The sequence below is a fragment of the Fopius arisanus genome, unplaced genomic scaffold (assembly GCF_000806365.1).
Source record: "Fopius arisanus strain USDA-PBARC FA_bdor unplaced genomic scaffold, ASM80636v1 scaffold00056, whole genome shotgun sequence".
Taxonomy (NCBI): domain Eukaryota; kingdom Metazoa; phylum Arthropoda; class Insecta; order Hymenoptera; family Braconidae; genus Fopius; species Fopius arisanus.
In genome coordinates, this window is record NW_011887795.1 from 535,162 (window position 1) to 547,251 (window position 12,090).

Genomic DNA, 12,090 nt, shown 5'->3' on the forward strand with positions numbered 1-12,090 from the left:
TCAATATAATAGCGGTAATTTATATCGAGAAATATATAATTTTATATAAATTTTATGTATTATAAAAATATATTGAATTGGCGTGGATTATAATAGTATATGTAGTTTTTATAAATTTAGATATAGAAAATTATTTGTTTGTTCGTAGGAGGTAGATAAACCACATAAATAAAATATGTGAGCAGAATCTGAAGACATGACCTGATGGCATGGCACCCCTCATATATATTTTTGAGTAATTCCTCATCCCTAAAACTGGTAGATGGACATGTCTCCCGTTTTTCCCAAATTGACAAATTTATGATCGGGATTTACCCTCGTAAACTAGTCGTAAAACCCAAATGAGTCCTTGGGGCCTGAGTTTTCAGACCCAAAAGCCGAAAAAAAAACAAACATAGATTGTTCATTGAAAGCACTCAAATAGTTTTGAAAAATGAATTTTGCCGCTCAAAAAATGGGGATTTAAAAAGGACGTACTAGTCCTGAAGTTCCAATCGTCTTCCTAAAAAAATTATTAGTTGTTATTATTAATTATTAATTCATTTGATGATTTTCTGTGCAAATTTAAAAGGTAGAGTAACATAAAAAAATATGTAAAACAGGGATGATATAAATGTAGAAGATATAAACTTTTTTTACAGGTAAATAATGATTTTTTGAAATGATCAAACTGTGTGTGTGCATAACGCTTTCTTTTTTCGGATTTTGGGGAAATTTTGAAAGTATTTAAAAGCTCATTAGAAATTCCCAAAATATACATAAATAAAATAAACAATTAATTCATAATAAAAATGTGATTTCTCAAATCAAATCTAGCTGAATAAATTTCCCCACAACTTTTCCTTTCTCGACTGCAAAAGATTTTGATGTAAAAAGGCATTGATCTGATTCGAGAAGATATTTTATCAAAAATTTATTGCTCGACATTTGAAAAAGTCCAAAATCTCTTGTACTAGTCCTAAATTATTTCCTCACACCAAGATATAGTTTTCTTGATAAGTTTTGAGTATGGCTTTCTTCACAGGAGTAAAGACGCACCTTTTTTAAAAAAATAACCTTTTTTCAGGGTGAAGACCGGCGGAATCCTCTCAGGAAGTGTTAAATTTTATTGTCAAGAACGCCTCAACACAGTAGCAGTGAAAAATGAGTGAAAAAAAAACATGAAGGATTAAGATCTCGAGAAACGTGAACATTCCACAGAGGCGAGTGATTATTCTGGTCAACTACCTGGAAAGCATCCCTTTGAGTACCCAAAACTCAGTGCCCGAGGACAGCTCTCTCTTCTATTAGTTTAGGTACCTCTCCCCTCACTCATTGCAAAAGGTTCAGGTACTCTTCCCCTAACCGAGAGAAAAAAATCTTCATGGGTTTCGAGAAGAGGATGGTGGAGACAGACTAGTGAACGCAGTTGTCCTCTGTATCTCTCCGGATGACGAGGTGTCGAGATCTGCATCATTTTCATCCGCACAAAGAGTGACCGGTACCATCTGCAAGAGTGCCATCAATAAAGCCATCAGGATTGGAATAGTCTGTTCATCCCCAACATTCAGAGTACGTATTCATTATTTATTTAATACTTAACCGAATTTATTAATTTAATGATTCTAATAATTATAGAAATCATGACCGAAACTGAAAATTTAATAAGTTCTGAATTTGAATTAGCCACCGAAATGATTCAACCAATGATTGAGACTTGTGAGATATAGATAGTTTGTGAGAGTTTCATCTGCCTGTCCTAATATTCTGGATTTGTCTGTTCGTCTGGAGCAATAGATTGCCTTCAAATAACATTACATTATGTGTTTCTGACAAGTGTGATGTATTGGAGTTGCCCAATACGTCAGTTTTTGTAATAAAATACATTCAACATAAAGATGATGGGAACTTTCAATTTTCCAGATGCCCGGACTCGAAGATCATCCAGAGATATCATTGGACCTGTTGAATGATGATTGCTTGGAGCACATTTTTTCTTTTCTACCGAGCATCGTGGAAAAGGCCAACCTGGAATACGGTATTTTCTGTCTCAAAAAAATTCTCCAATGGCATCTTAAACATTCCACACATTGATAATTCAATTTTCATCAACAGTATCCAAACGATGGCAGAAAGTCTCTCACAACTCCCTGAAATCCCTCGGATTTCTTGACCTGACACGAAAGGCTCTGAGAGATTGCGGATTGAGAAAGAAGCAGGTGAATCGTCTGGATCCTCGTTTTGTCGTAAAAATTCTTCGGGTTTGCGGCTGGAATTTACGGAGAATCTCCACTGATAATCGCCATATAAGCAAAATTATCATTGAAAATGCTGGAAAGTACTGCCCAAACCTGGAGTACGTTGAGATTGCGGGGTGTAAGTGGACACTTCTGAATGCCAACCAGTCCCTCGGTGCTTGTCATACGCTTGTCATAAAACTTTTTACCAATGACGAACCTCTTCCGAGAATATTATCCATGTTTACGCAATTGAGATGTCTTGAAATTCATGCAGTTCCTCATCAGGGTTGCATGACCAATGGTTTTGGTAGTTTACCCGAGACTATCGAGGAATTACGGTTCTTCCACGTGGACATCTACACACCACTATTCCTTCTGGTAATTTATCTCGCCAATTCGAAGATTAATTAAATTTTCATGCATCAATAATCGCCAGCCTGAAAGCAAAGGCAGTTAAAAGTCACTTAAGGACGGGTTGGATTATCTGGCAAAGATAATTTACTCCAAAATTGGGATTCCTAATTACTCTGGCAATTAATCGTTTTTTTTTCGACAATTGTTAGTTGGCGTTCTAGCGGTTGTCAACGACTAGAACGCTAGCTAACAATTATCGGAAAAAATAATTAATTGACGGAGTAATTAGGAATCCTAATTTTGGAGTAAATTATCTTTCCGAGATACTCCATCCGGCCCTTAATATAATGATGTACTCTCGGTACATATGTACACACATGGACCACATGGAAACGCATTATGCAAGCTGTTGAGCAATGTTGTCAAGCCAAACCACTGCGCTAGTCAAAGTCAGCAGTACTCTAACTTGACTAATGATGTACCGAGATTACCTTAAGGCTCGGGTGGATTATCTAGAAAAGATAATTTACACCGAAATTCGGATTCCTAATTACTTTGGTAATTAATCGTTTTTTAAAATAATTGTTAGCTAGCGTTCTAGCGGTTGTCAACAACTAGGCCGCTAGCTAACAATTATCGGAAAAAACGATTAATTGACGGAGTAATTAGAAGTCCCAATTTTGGAGTAAATTATCTTTTCCAGACAGTCCATCCGGGCCTTAAGAATGTTCTGCATTTTCTGTTCTGTTTTTTCACTCAAATTACCGGCTTTTGAATTTTTCTGACGAATTGTTAATCCAATTGAACCGAAAAAGTACGCCATTTTCCCATTTTATCATTATTTAATGACTCCTAACATGTAATGAGCGTGTAATAATGAGAAAATGCAAAAACTGTATTTTTTTTGGGTGAATCTCATCAAGAATTTGTTAGAAAACTTGATAAACCCGTGAAATTTAAAAGAACATTCCCAAATGGTAGTAATAATGGTAATAATTTATTATAAAATCCTCTTTTATACAGGCAATTAAGAGACTTCCGAACTTACGTGTCATTGAACTGGATTCAACGAGTAGGATGGATGCCCAATTCTTCAGGACAGTTTCCTCTTTGGAGAAATTAATGACTTTGAAAGTTCAGGGATCTTCAATAGGTCTATCATCGTTTTACGCGAGATATCTACCACATGACTGGATTCCATTGAGAGACTCCATTGAATTGATCTCAAATATGAGAAATTTGGAGGTTTTTACCTTGACACCACAGTCCAAAGACTATCATGACGAGGGGTTTCCAATTTATCACACCGATTGTCACATCACCAATGAATTTCTCGCGAGAATCACCGACGGATGTCCTAAACTCCGTTATCTGGATATAAGCGGTAAGTCCCAATTTTATATCGGCGACATGAAGAAAAGTATTTCTCCATTTTTATTTAATGAATTCATCTAATCAAAAACAAGTTCTATAGGAATGGAAGAAAATAAATTAATGGAGAAGAATAGAAAAAAAATTAATTTCCCAGATGAAAGGTTAAATGGGCCCTCTTTATTTTTATATTTTCGTAGTTTTTAAAATATTTTTTATATAGATATAGAGACGAGGTAAAACGCATCAGATGCTTAGAATGGACTTCTCATCTTTTATTTTATAGGTTTTTTTACGAGCTAGTCGTATGAGTGGTAATAATTATTGAGGAACGAGTTTCTTAGGGGTCAATTATATTGACCCCCCCCCCCTCCCCACTTCCACCCTCTCCCCCCAATTTGAAGAAAAAGAAATACAAATTTATAAAAATATGCAGATATAGGTTTCTATAGCATCTTTAATTTAATTTAATTAAGGCCCGGATGGACTGTCTCGAAAAGATAATTTACTCCAAAATTGGGACTTCTAATTACTCCGTCAATTAATCGTTTTTTCCGATAATTGTTAGCTAGCGGTCTAGTTGTTGACAACCGCTAGAACGCTAGCTAATAATTATTGAAAAAAACGATTAATTGACGGAGTAATTAGAAGTGCCAATTTTGGAGTAAAATATCTATACCATCTTTAATTTAATTTAATTAAGGCCCGGATGGACTGTCTCGAAAAGATAATTTACTCCAAAATTGGGACTTCTAATTACTCCGTCAATTAATTGTTTTTTCCGATAATTGTTAGCTAGCGGCCTAGTTGTTGACAACCGCTAGAACGCTAGCTAATAATTATTGAAAAATACGATTAATTGCCAAAGTAATTAGGAATCCGAATTTCGGAGTAAATTATCTTTTCTAGATAATCCACCCGGGCCTTAATCTTCTTCAATTCACAGAAAGTCAAAAAATGATCAATCATCACAAGGTCCTATATATATATATCATAAATAAATATATCTATACATATATATTATATTTATATATATATCATAAATATAATACTTTGCTACTAAATAAATTCTAATAATATCTACGAATTGATGAACAAAATAGAAACTATGGTGAAGGTTTCATTGAGTTTTCTGACAGAAGATCATTATTTGTTTAAATATTTATAGATTTTATAGATTACGTGGGGTGTGCGGATAGTTCTGGTTCATTATTAATTTTGATAATGATGATTTATTATGTCTCTGCAGGATCAAAAGAGGTGACAGACAGGGGAATGAATGTACTCGCAGCTTGTGCTAATCTCGAGACACTGATAATAAACGGAATTCTCAATGTGACGGGCACATGTTTCGTGCATTTTACAAATCTAAAAGTGTTGGAATGCGTTGGCTGTGAAGGAATCGTCGACGTAAATGTGATTTCGCTGTTGAGGAATTCCCGACGTCTCGAAGTTCTAGATCTATCGAAGACTTCAATCACAATTGCATCACTTGCAGCTGCACGAGAGATTGGAGCAAGAGAAAATGGTAGACCTCTGAATGTAGCCGTTGATTTTATGATCTGCAGGCGATTCCAATTGCATTATGGAGAATTGTCGTCGCGTTTTTTGAATGTTATTGATAAGGAGCGAGTGCTTAGAGAAACGTTGAAGAGAAAATTTCAGGCGCACATGAGATCCTCTCGCAGAAGAAACTGTTCCAACCGGAATTATAGATCACGACCGAATGATTCGGTTGATACTCGAAGATTTTCTAGTCAACATCTTTTTTTTATTATTTCTGTGTTCTTTCTTCAGGTATTTCAAGTTCGGCATCATTTTACTGAGTTAATATTCTCGGCGATCGATAATCTGTTAGATTGGGTACGATTCAACAGCAGTGACTAGCTCTGTTTGTTCATCACGTCAAAAGTTAGATCATAATTATTATTTAATTCTTGGTAAATATATACTTTAAAACCCTGAGACGTCACGAAACGTTTTCAGATTTCTAAAGATTCATGTTGAATTTATCATCATAGATTATATACGGAGAACATAGGAAACTTTCCAAGGATTGAAATAAGATGATCAATACCAAAAATGATAAATTCAGTTGTTAGAATAGATATTTCCATGTTTCGCTCAAATTTCACCAGATGATTGATAAATTTTTTTCGAATTTCTGTAAATAAATCTTGTATTAACACAGAATTTACTTATATAATTTCTTGAGTTCTGAATATTTTGAACTAAAATATGATTTTTACTTTCAACTGCCGGTCATAAATCCCTCCGTATAATCCATCCTCTCTCGCAGAGAATCTACCTGCAGATAGGTCCTGTCCACCCTCACTTATCCTCCGCTGATCGTCAATTTCTACCTCTGTACACCCAAAATATGAACTGGTCAAAAATTTCCCCCACCAACAGACAAATTCTTTGAGGGCTCGTAGTAAAATCTGTAATAAGTCTTGTAGCAGTTGCATTTTGAACTCAAGTGGATCCAGAGGAGTGCTGCACACTAAAAATAATCCACGGTAAATTACTCATTAATTATTCATAACATTTTTTTTATTCATCCAAGAAATTTGATTCGAGGAACTTGTTGTGATGTGCGGTGTCTTGGTACAGAGGAATTCAAAATTCAAATGTGGAATTCTTTCTCAGATTTTACAATGCCGAAATTCACGTTTTTAATTTTTTTTTTATAAATTATCGATGGAATTTCATCGCTGTGCAATAATTGTTGTGCGTTTTTTCTAAACTTTTTTGAACATTCACAAAGCGTTGGACAAAAACGCTACATTTTCCCCGTCAATCTAATCAACAGTTTGCGAGGAATCGCCAAAAAATATGAAAAATAATCAAGAGACAGCAACAGCTCCTTAAAAATTAAAAAAAAAATGTTAAAAAAAATTAGTAAAAATATTCGCGCCACTTTAAAGCTTCCCGAATCATTCAGTAATACCAAAACGCGAAAATGTTATATTTTTTACGTTAATCCTATAGTAAGTTTGTCAGAACAATGAAAAAACGTGAAATTTGGCTATATATGGGTGGAAAGCCCTCAATTCACTTTTAATATTTTCCGCTAAATGTTTGCAATTATTTATACAACAGTTTGACATTTGTCAATTGATGATGTGTCGGAATTCTAAAAGAATGACTTAGAAATCATTTACAAGTGAGAATATAATTGCAATTGTTAGGCTGAAATGATTGATTGCAATAAAAAAATGTAACATAACTCGCAGCATCAAAGTGTAAACATTTATGCTGGAAAGGACGTTCGAAACTTACAACTGGCATCTGAAAATTTTTCTGATTACTTCCGTCTTTCAAGAGTTATTCAACTGTACTATTTTAAATGGAACATCATTTACAGTTGCATTTATAATTTTCAGAGATGATAACGCAGGTTGATGTAAACTTTTCCATGGAGATCCTGAACGATGACTGCCTGGAGAAAATTTTTTCTTATTTACCCACCATTGCCGACAGGACCCGTCTGGAACGAGGTAAATAATAAATCAATGCTCCTTAAATTATTATTAATAAATAAAAAATATTCGTCACAGAATCAAAAAACCGAAAATGATAAAGAAATGATAAATGTCGATTAAATCTTCTTTTTTAGTCTGCAAACAATGGCAAAATGTTCTCCAGAACTTTTGGAAATCCACGCGGGTCCTGGACATAACGAGGAAATCACCATTAAACTGGGGGATTCCCCCAAGAACATTGAGAGAGCGCCTGACAGCTCCATCTCTTATAAGAATTCTCAAAAATTGTGGAGAAGGATTGCATACGATCAATAGTTCAGACAATTCAGGACTCAGTTACGTAATCATCGAAAAAGCTGGAGAGTTGTGTCCAAATTTGGAGACAGTTGTGCTTAAGAGTTGCTCATGGCCGTCCCTCCACATTCATAAATCCCTAGTAGCTTGCAAAATTACACAATTTGCGATAAATAATGCCCAAGACGAGGCTTTTCTATCCAACATATTCGCACAGCTGAACAATTTGAGATATGTAGAAATCCACGGGAATCCCACACACTGCAGTATCGGCAGTTGCATTCTGAAATTATCGAAGACCATCGAAGTGATACGATTGAGTCATATTCGAATCAGTGAATCCATTTTCAATTCGGTCAGTTGTTATATAGTTACTTAACAAAATAATTCTAAAAAACAATTCCATAGAACAACATAGCGAATGCATTTTGTACAAAATGTACATGAATTTTTACGTACAAAACGTAATGAAGAAAAATTACTTTTCATTTCAGGCAATCCAAACGCTTCCCAACCTGCGGTCACTGGAACTCAATACGTGCAGTAATGTGAATGAAGATTCCTTCGAGAAAATTACCTACATAAATTCCTTGAAGTACCTAAAGATCCATGGGTTCCACCTTGTCAACAACCTTTCAAGCTCACTCCAGCTGATTAAAAATCTGAGTAATCTTGAGGTCTTGGAGATTACCACGATGAACAAGGAATCTTTGAGGAATATCAGCACGGTAGGAATTCCAGCTGTGGCCTGCAAATTCATGTGGCGAGACGTCAACATCTTTGATGATCTATTCATCGAGATAGCGAAGAACTGCAGACATCTCCGGTCTTTGGACATCAGTGGTAATAGTTTTGATAAATCACGAATGAATACATTCTGAAATGTTAAAATATTGTGAAGTTCTTGAATACTTGTTTCATTTGGGATAAATTTTTTCTGTCAACTATTATATTCACAGGATCATCGTTCGTAACAGATAGAGGACTGAATGCTCTCGCTTCTTACACAAATCTCGAAAGATTGATAATTAATTACGTGCCAGAAGTGTCGGATGATTGTCTCGCGAAGTTCCACAGTCTGAAGATTCTGCAGTGCGTCGGTTGCGAAGACGTGAGAGACGAAGGGATTATTTTCCTTCTTCAGAATGCACGTGAGCTTCAAGTTCTTGATGTATCGCTGACTTCAATTGGAGACAGAACTCTCGAGGCTGCCATAGACGCGGTAGCTAAAAGACACAACAATATTCCACTGAAACTCGCTTTGGGGTTCACTGCAACGTTCTTAAACTATACTCCTGAATATATTGAGAAAATAAAACCAGTTTCGTTGGAAATTATTCACGAAACACTGATGGAAATAGTTTGAGTTGCAGTTTTTCGAAAAGATCAACGTCATTGGCTTTTTTCGTAACAATCGTGATAATTGTAGAATTATTATGAATTCGTATTCAGTCTAAGATAAGTTTTGGAATTTATGAATTCGAGTTAAATTTTATGTGATGACCGGAGTTTACCATAAAATAAAGATGTATATATTTTTATAATAAGTTGTATATAATATATTATAGTGTCTTGGATTGTGAAGTTTCTCCATTGTTATCAGAGTTTATGGCAGGTACCATCCGCTGAGATATACCTGAAGAAGGGCGTGAAGGGGCGAGTTATGCCTCTTCAGTTATCCCTCTGCCCTTTTCCTAATATATTCCTGTATTGTCTTCGAGTTAATCCTGACATCGGACGGACAACACGCCTCCATGTCCTGAGAGATTTATTATTAATCCTGATTAGTCTGTGCCTCCTGCAATGTGAGGGAAAATTATGATATTCGAATAAAATAATGGAGTGTCTAATTCCGTCATTGAGGGTGAGTTAATGAGTAAAATTAAAAATAATAAAATATTACGAAATTTTTCAATCATCAAATACTTTTCAGTTGTCAATTCATGGACTTTTGAGAGTTCTTTAAATGAAATAAATCAAGAGAAAAAAAAGAGTTGCTATTTCGTGTGTGGACTCATCGTCTTTCATTTTATACTTTTTTTGTTTGGTAATGATTATATAAAAAATGTAATGAATAATCTGGAAAGGATTGATGATGGAAATCGAAAGAACTGCATGCGTTTTGATGCTCTTTGAGAAAAAAAATTGGGAAAAAGGAAAAAAAAATTGGAAAAAAAAGGAAAAAAAAATCGTGAGACGGGGGAGGTGTGGAATTTTCATCTGTAGAGTCTAAACGGGTTGAACAAATTTAGGTGAAGGTTTTTGACGTTACGAGCTAGTCATTTAAGTGGTAACAAGTGCTTTTACCGCCCCTTTTCCTCTACTTATTATATTTTCGCGCAATTTAATGAAGCATCAGTTTTCTGATAAAATTAATGGCTTCCCCTCCCCCTCACACTTCCACATAGGATTTGAATAAAATCAAAATTGTTGAAATTTTGCAGAACAAACTAGACATTTACCAAAGATAATAATAATTCTAATAATTGAGAAATCTATAGTTTTTATTTTATTGTCGATGGCAGACCTTCAATGTATAAATATTAAACTCAGTACTCAGTACAGCAATTGCTCTGTAAATATCTTCATAAAATTATTCATCAATTATGACACAATATATTCACAGCTGAATCCAAATCTGTCGGCAACTCTTTCACTCAGGAAAAAATATCTCCTATTGGAACCTCTCATATCACATAAGAAAATTTAGTCCAAATTAACTGGCAATCACAGTTCGTCCTTCCTAAAATCTTGTCCGATTTCTAGATCATTGTAGGCTTTAATTACTCTAGCCCGAAGTTCCTGAGATTTGACGTACTTTATGAAATTCGATATTTCGACGTCACTCTCTATAGAAAGGGCCAGCATTCCCATCCACTTGGTAGCTTGTAATACTATTTCTTTCGTCTCGGTTGCAGAATCTCGTTCGGTTATGTCGGTTTTTGAAATTATTTCCGTAAACTCCAGCCATAAAATATGTAGGATAGTATACAAACGGCTCTTCTGTATTTTAGGTAATATGCTGTGGCGAATGCTCCAGTTTTCATTGATTCTTTTCACAAACCGATGATAGGAGCCCAATATAATCGATCGACGTTCGATGACACTTTTCAACAGATTTTTCATGTCTGAATCGTCCATCAACTGTTTTTTAGTTGTTTTTATAATAGTCTGGTGCATAGCGTTTACATCCATATCCACAAAAAGATTGATTATATCTCTAGGGTTCATCTGTAATGAATCAAGCGTTTTAAATAATTTATTGAGAATGTTCTGGCCCTTTTTATAATTTTGCATAGCATCTTTGGTTTCGAAAATTTTTGATATTTCGATCACGTGCTTTATCAACTTATCGTGGCAGATTTTGGAGAATCTCAGGAGGGTGAAAACATTCGGACTGTTTAGGGTAGATTTACCAAAGTCTTCGATGTCTTCTTCACTGCTCAGATAGTCTTCTACGATGGCAACCGTTTCAGTCACAGGAATTTTGTCGAGGCAGGTAATGAGTCCACTTATGAAACTGTCGATTTGTTTTTGGGTTAGGCTTGGTTCTGCATTCGAGGAATCGTTGGTATTTGTTGAGGAAGAAACGTTAATTAAGAGACACAATAGTAGTGATTTTGTAATTTGCATTGTGTGTAGTTTGATATCCTTTAGGGCGTAATAATGGAGCAATACTTTTTTCTTCACTGGGCCCCGATAATTGGCACTTACGGGGTAGGGTGGAGTGTCTGTTCAGAGGGGGTAAATAGCTTTTAAAAGCACAGTTATGTCCTAAAGAATGATCCCAGATATGGTAAATGTTTACGTTCCTTGGTATGTAAATCATGCGGCGACTACCTGTCGTTATAGTCAAAGAGGATTGACTAAAGTATATAGAGGCTCAGGTCTGGGGGTTTGAGTGACCCCACCAGCGTCGTAGTACCCCACCCCAAGAGAGAGAGGGGGCTACACACAATGGGGGGGTGGCTAAGGGTGGGGGGTTAAGGGTGGGGGGCTAAGGGTGGGGGTCCGGCGCCGGGCGGGGGAGCCTCAGCCGACTCGGTAACTGCCTCAGTAGCAGTTCCGCTGTCAGAGGGACCAGTCGACCGGGTGAATATCATTTTCGGCGTTACGAAATCGGTATTTACTGAAATTTTAAAATTTTATGGAGTCACTTAAATTTTTTGCCCTCATGTGACCATTAACCAAATCCAATTAACCCTTTATTGGTATTTACTGAAATTTTAAAATTTTATGGAGTCATTTAAATTTTTTGCCCTCATGCGACTATTAACCAAACCCAATTAATCCTTAACCAAAAAGTATTAGGAGAACATGAAAATCGAAGAAGTATTCACTGAAATTGCCAAATTCAAAATTTTCGA

General features: G+C 35.6%; 2 protein-coding genes across 2 annotated transcripts in view; both read left to right on the forward strand.

The window, feature by feature from the left end:
• The first annotated feature begins 7,513 nt into the window (after positions 1-7,513).
• Positions 7,514-9,136, forward strand: LOC105268370 (F-box/LRR-repeat protein 7-like). The gene is made up of 3 exons (XM_011307895.1): positions 7,514-8,078; positions 8,218-8,566; positions 8,683-9,136. Exons 1-3 carry the CDS (start codon positions 7,539-7,541, stop codon positions 9,087-9,089), a joined length of 1,296 nt encoding a protein of 431 aa, XP_011306197.1. The 5' UTR covers positions 7,514-7,538; the 3' UTR covers positions 9,090-9,136.
• Positions 9,137-11,788: 2,652 nt separating this feature from the next.
• The window catches only part of GluProRS (Glutamyl-prolyl-tRNA synthetase), an 11,941-nt gene continuing 11,639 nt past the window's right edge, over positions 11,789-12,090 (forward strand). The window contains exon 1 of the mRNA XM_011307898.1: positions 11,789-11,845. The gene's annotated coding sequence lies outside the window, so the exon portion shown is untranslated. The remainder of the gene's footprint in view (positions 11,846-12,090) is intronic.

Coding starts and splice junctions, on each gene's coding strand:
- LOC105268370 (XM_011307895.1), top strand. CDS start 7,539: ATGTCGATTAAATCTTCTTTTTTAGTCTGCAAACAATGGCAAAATGTT. Junction 8,079..8,217: donor GTGAATCCATTTTCAATTCG/GTCAGTTGTTAT, acceptor TTTTCATTTCAG/GCAATCCAAACGCTTCCCAA. Junction 8,567..8,682: donor CCGGTCTTTGGACATCAGTG/GTAATAGTTTTG, acceptor TTATATTCACAG/GATCATCGTTCGTAACAGAT.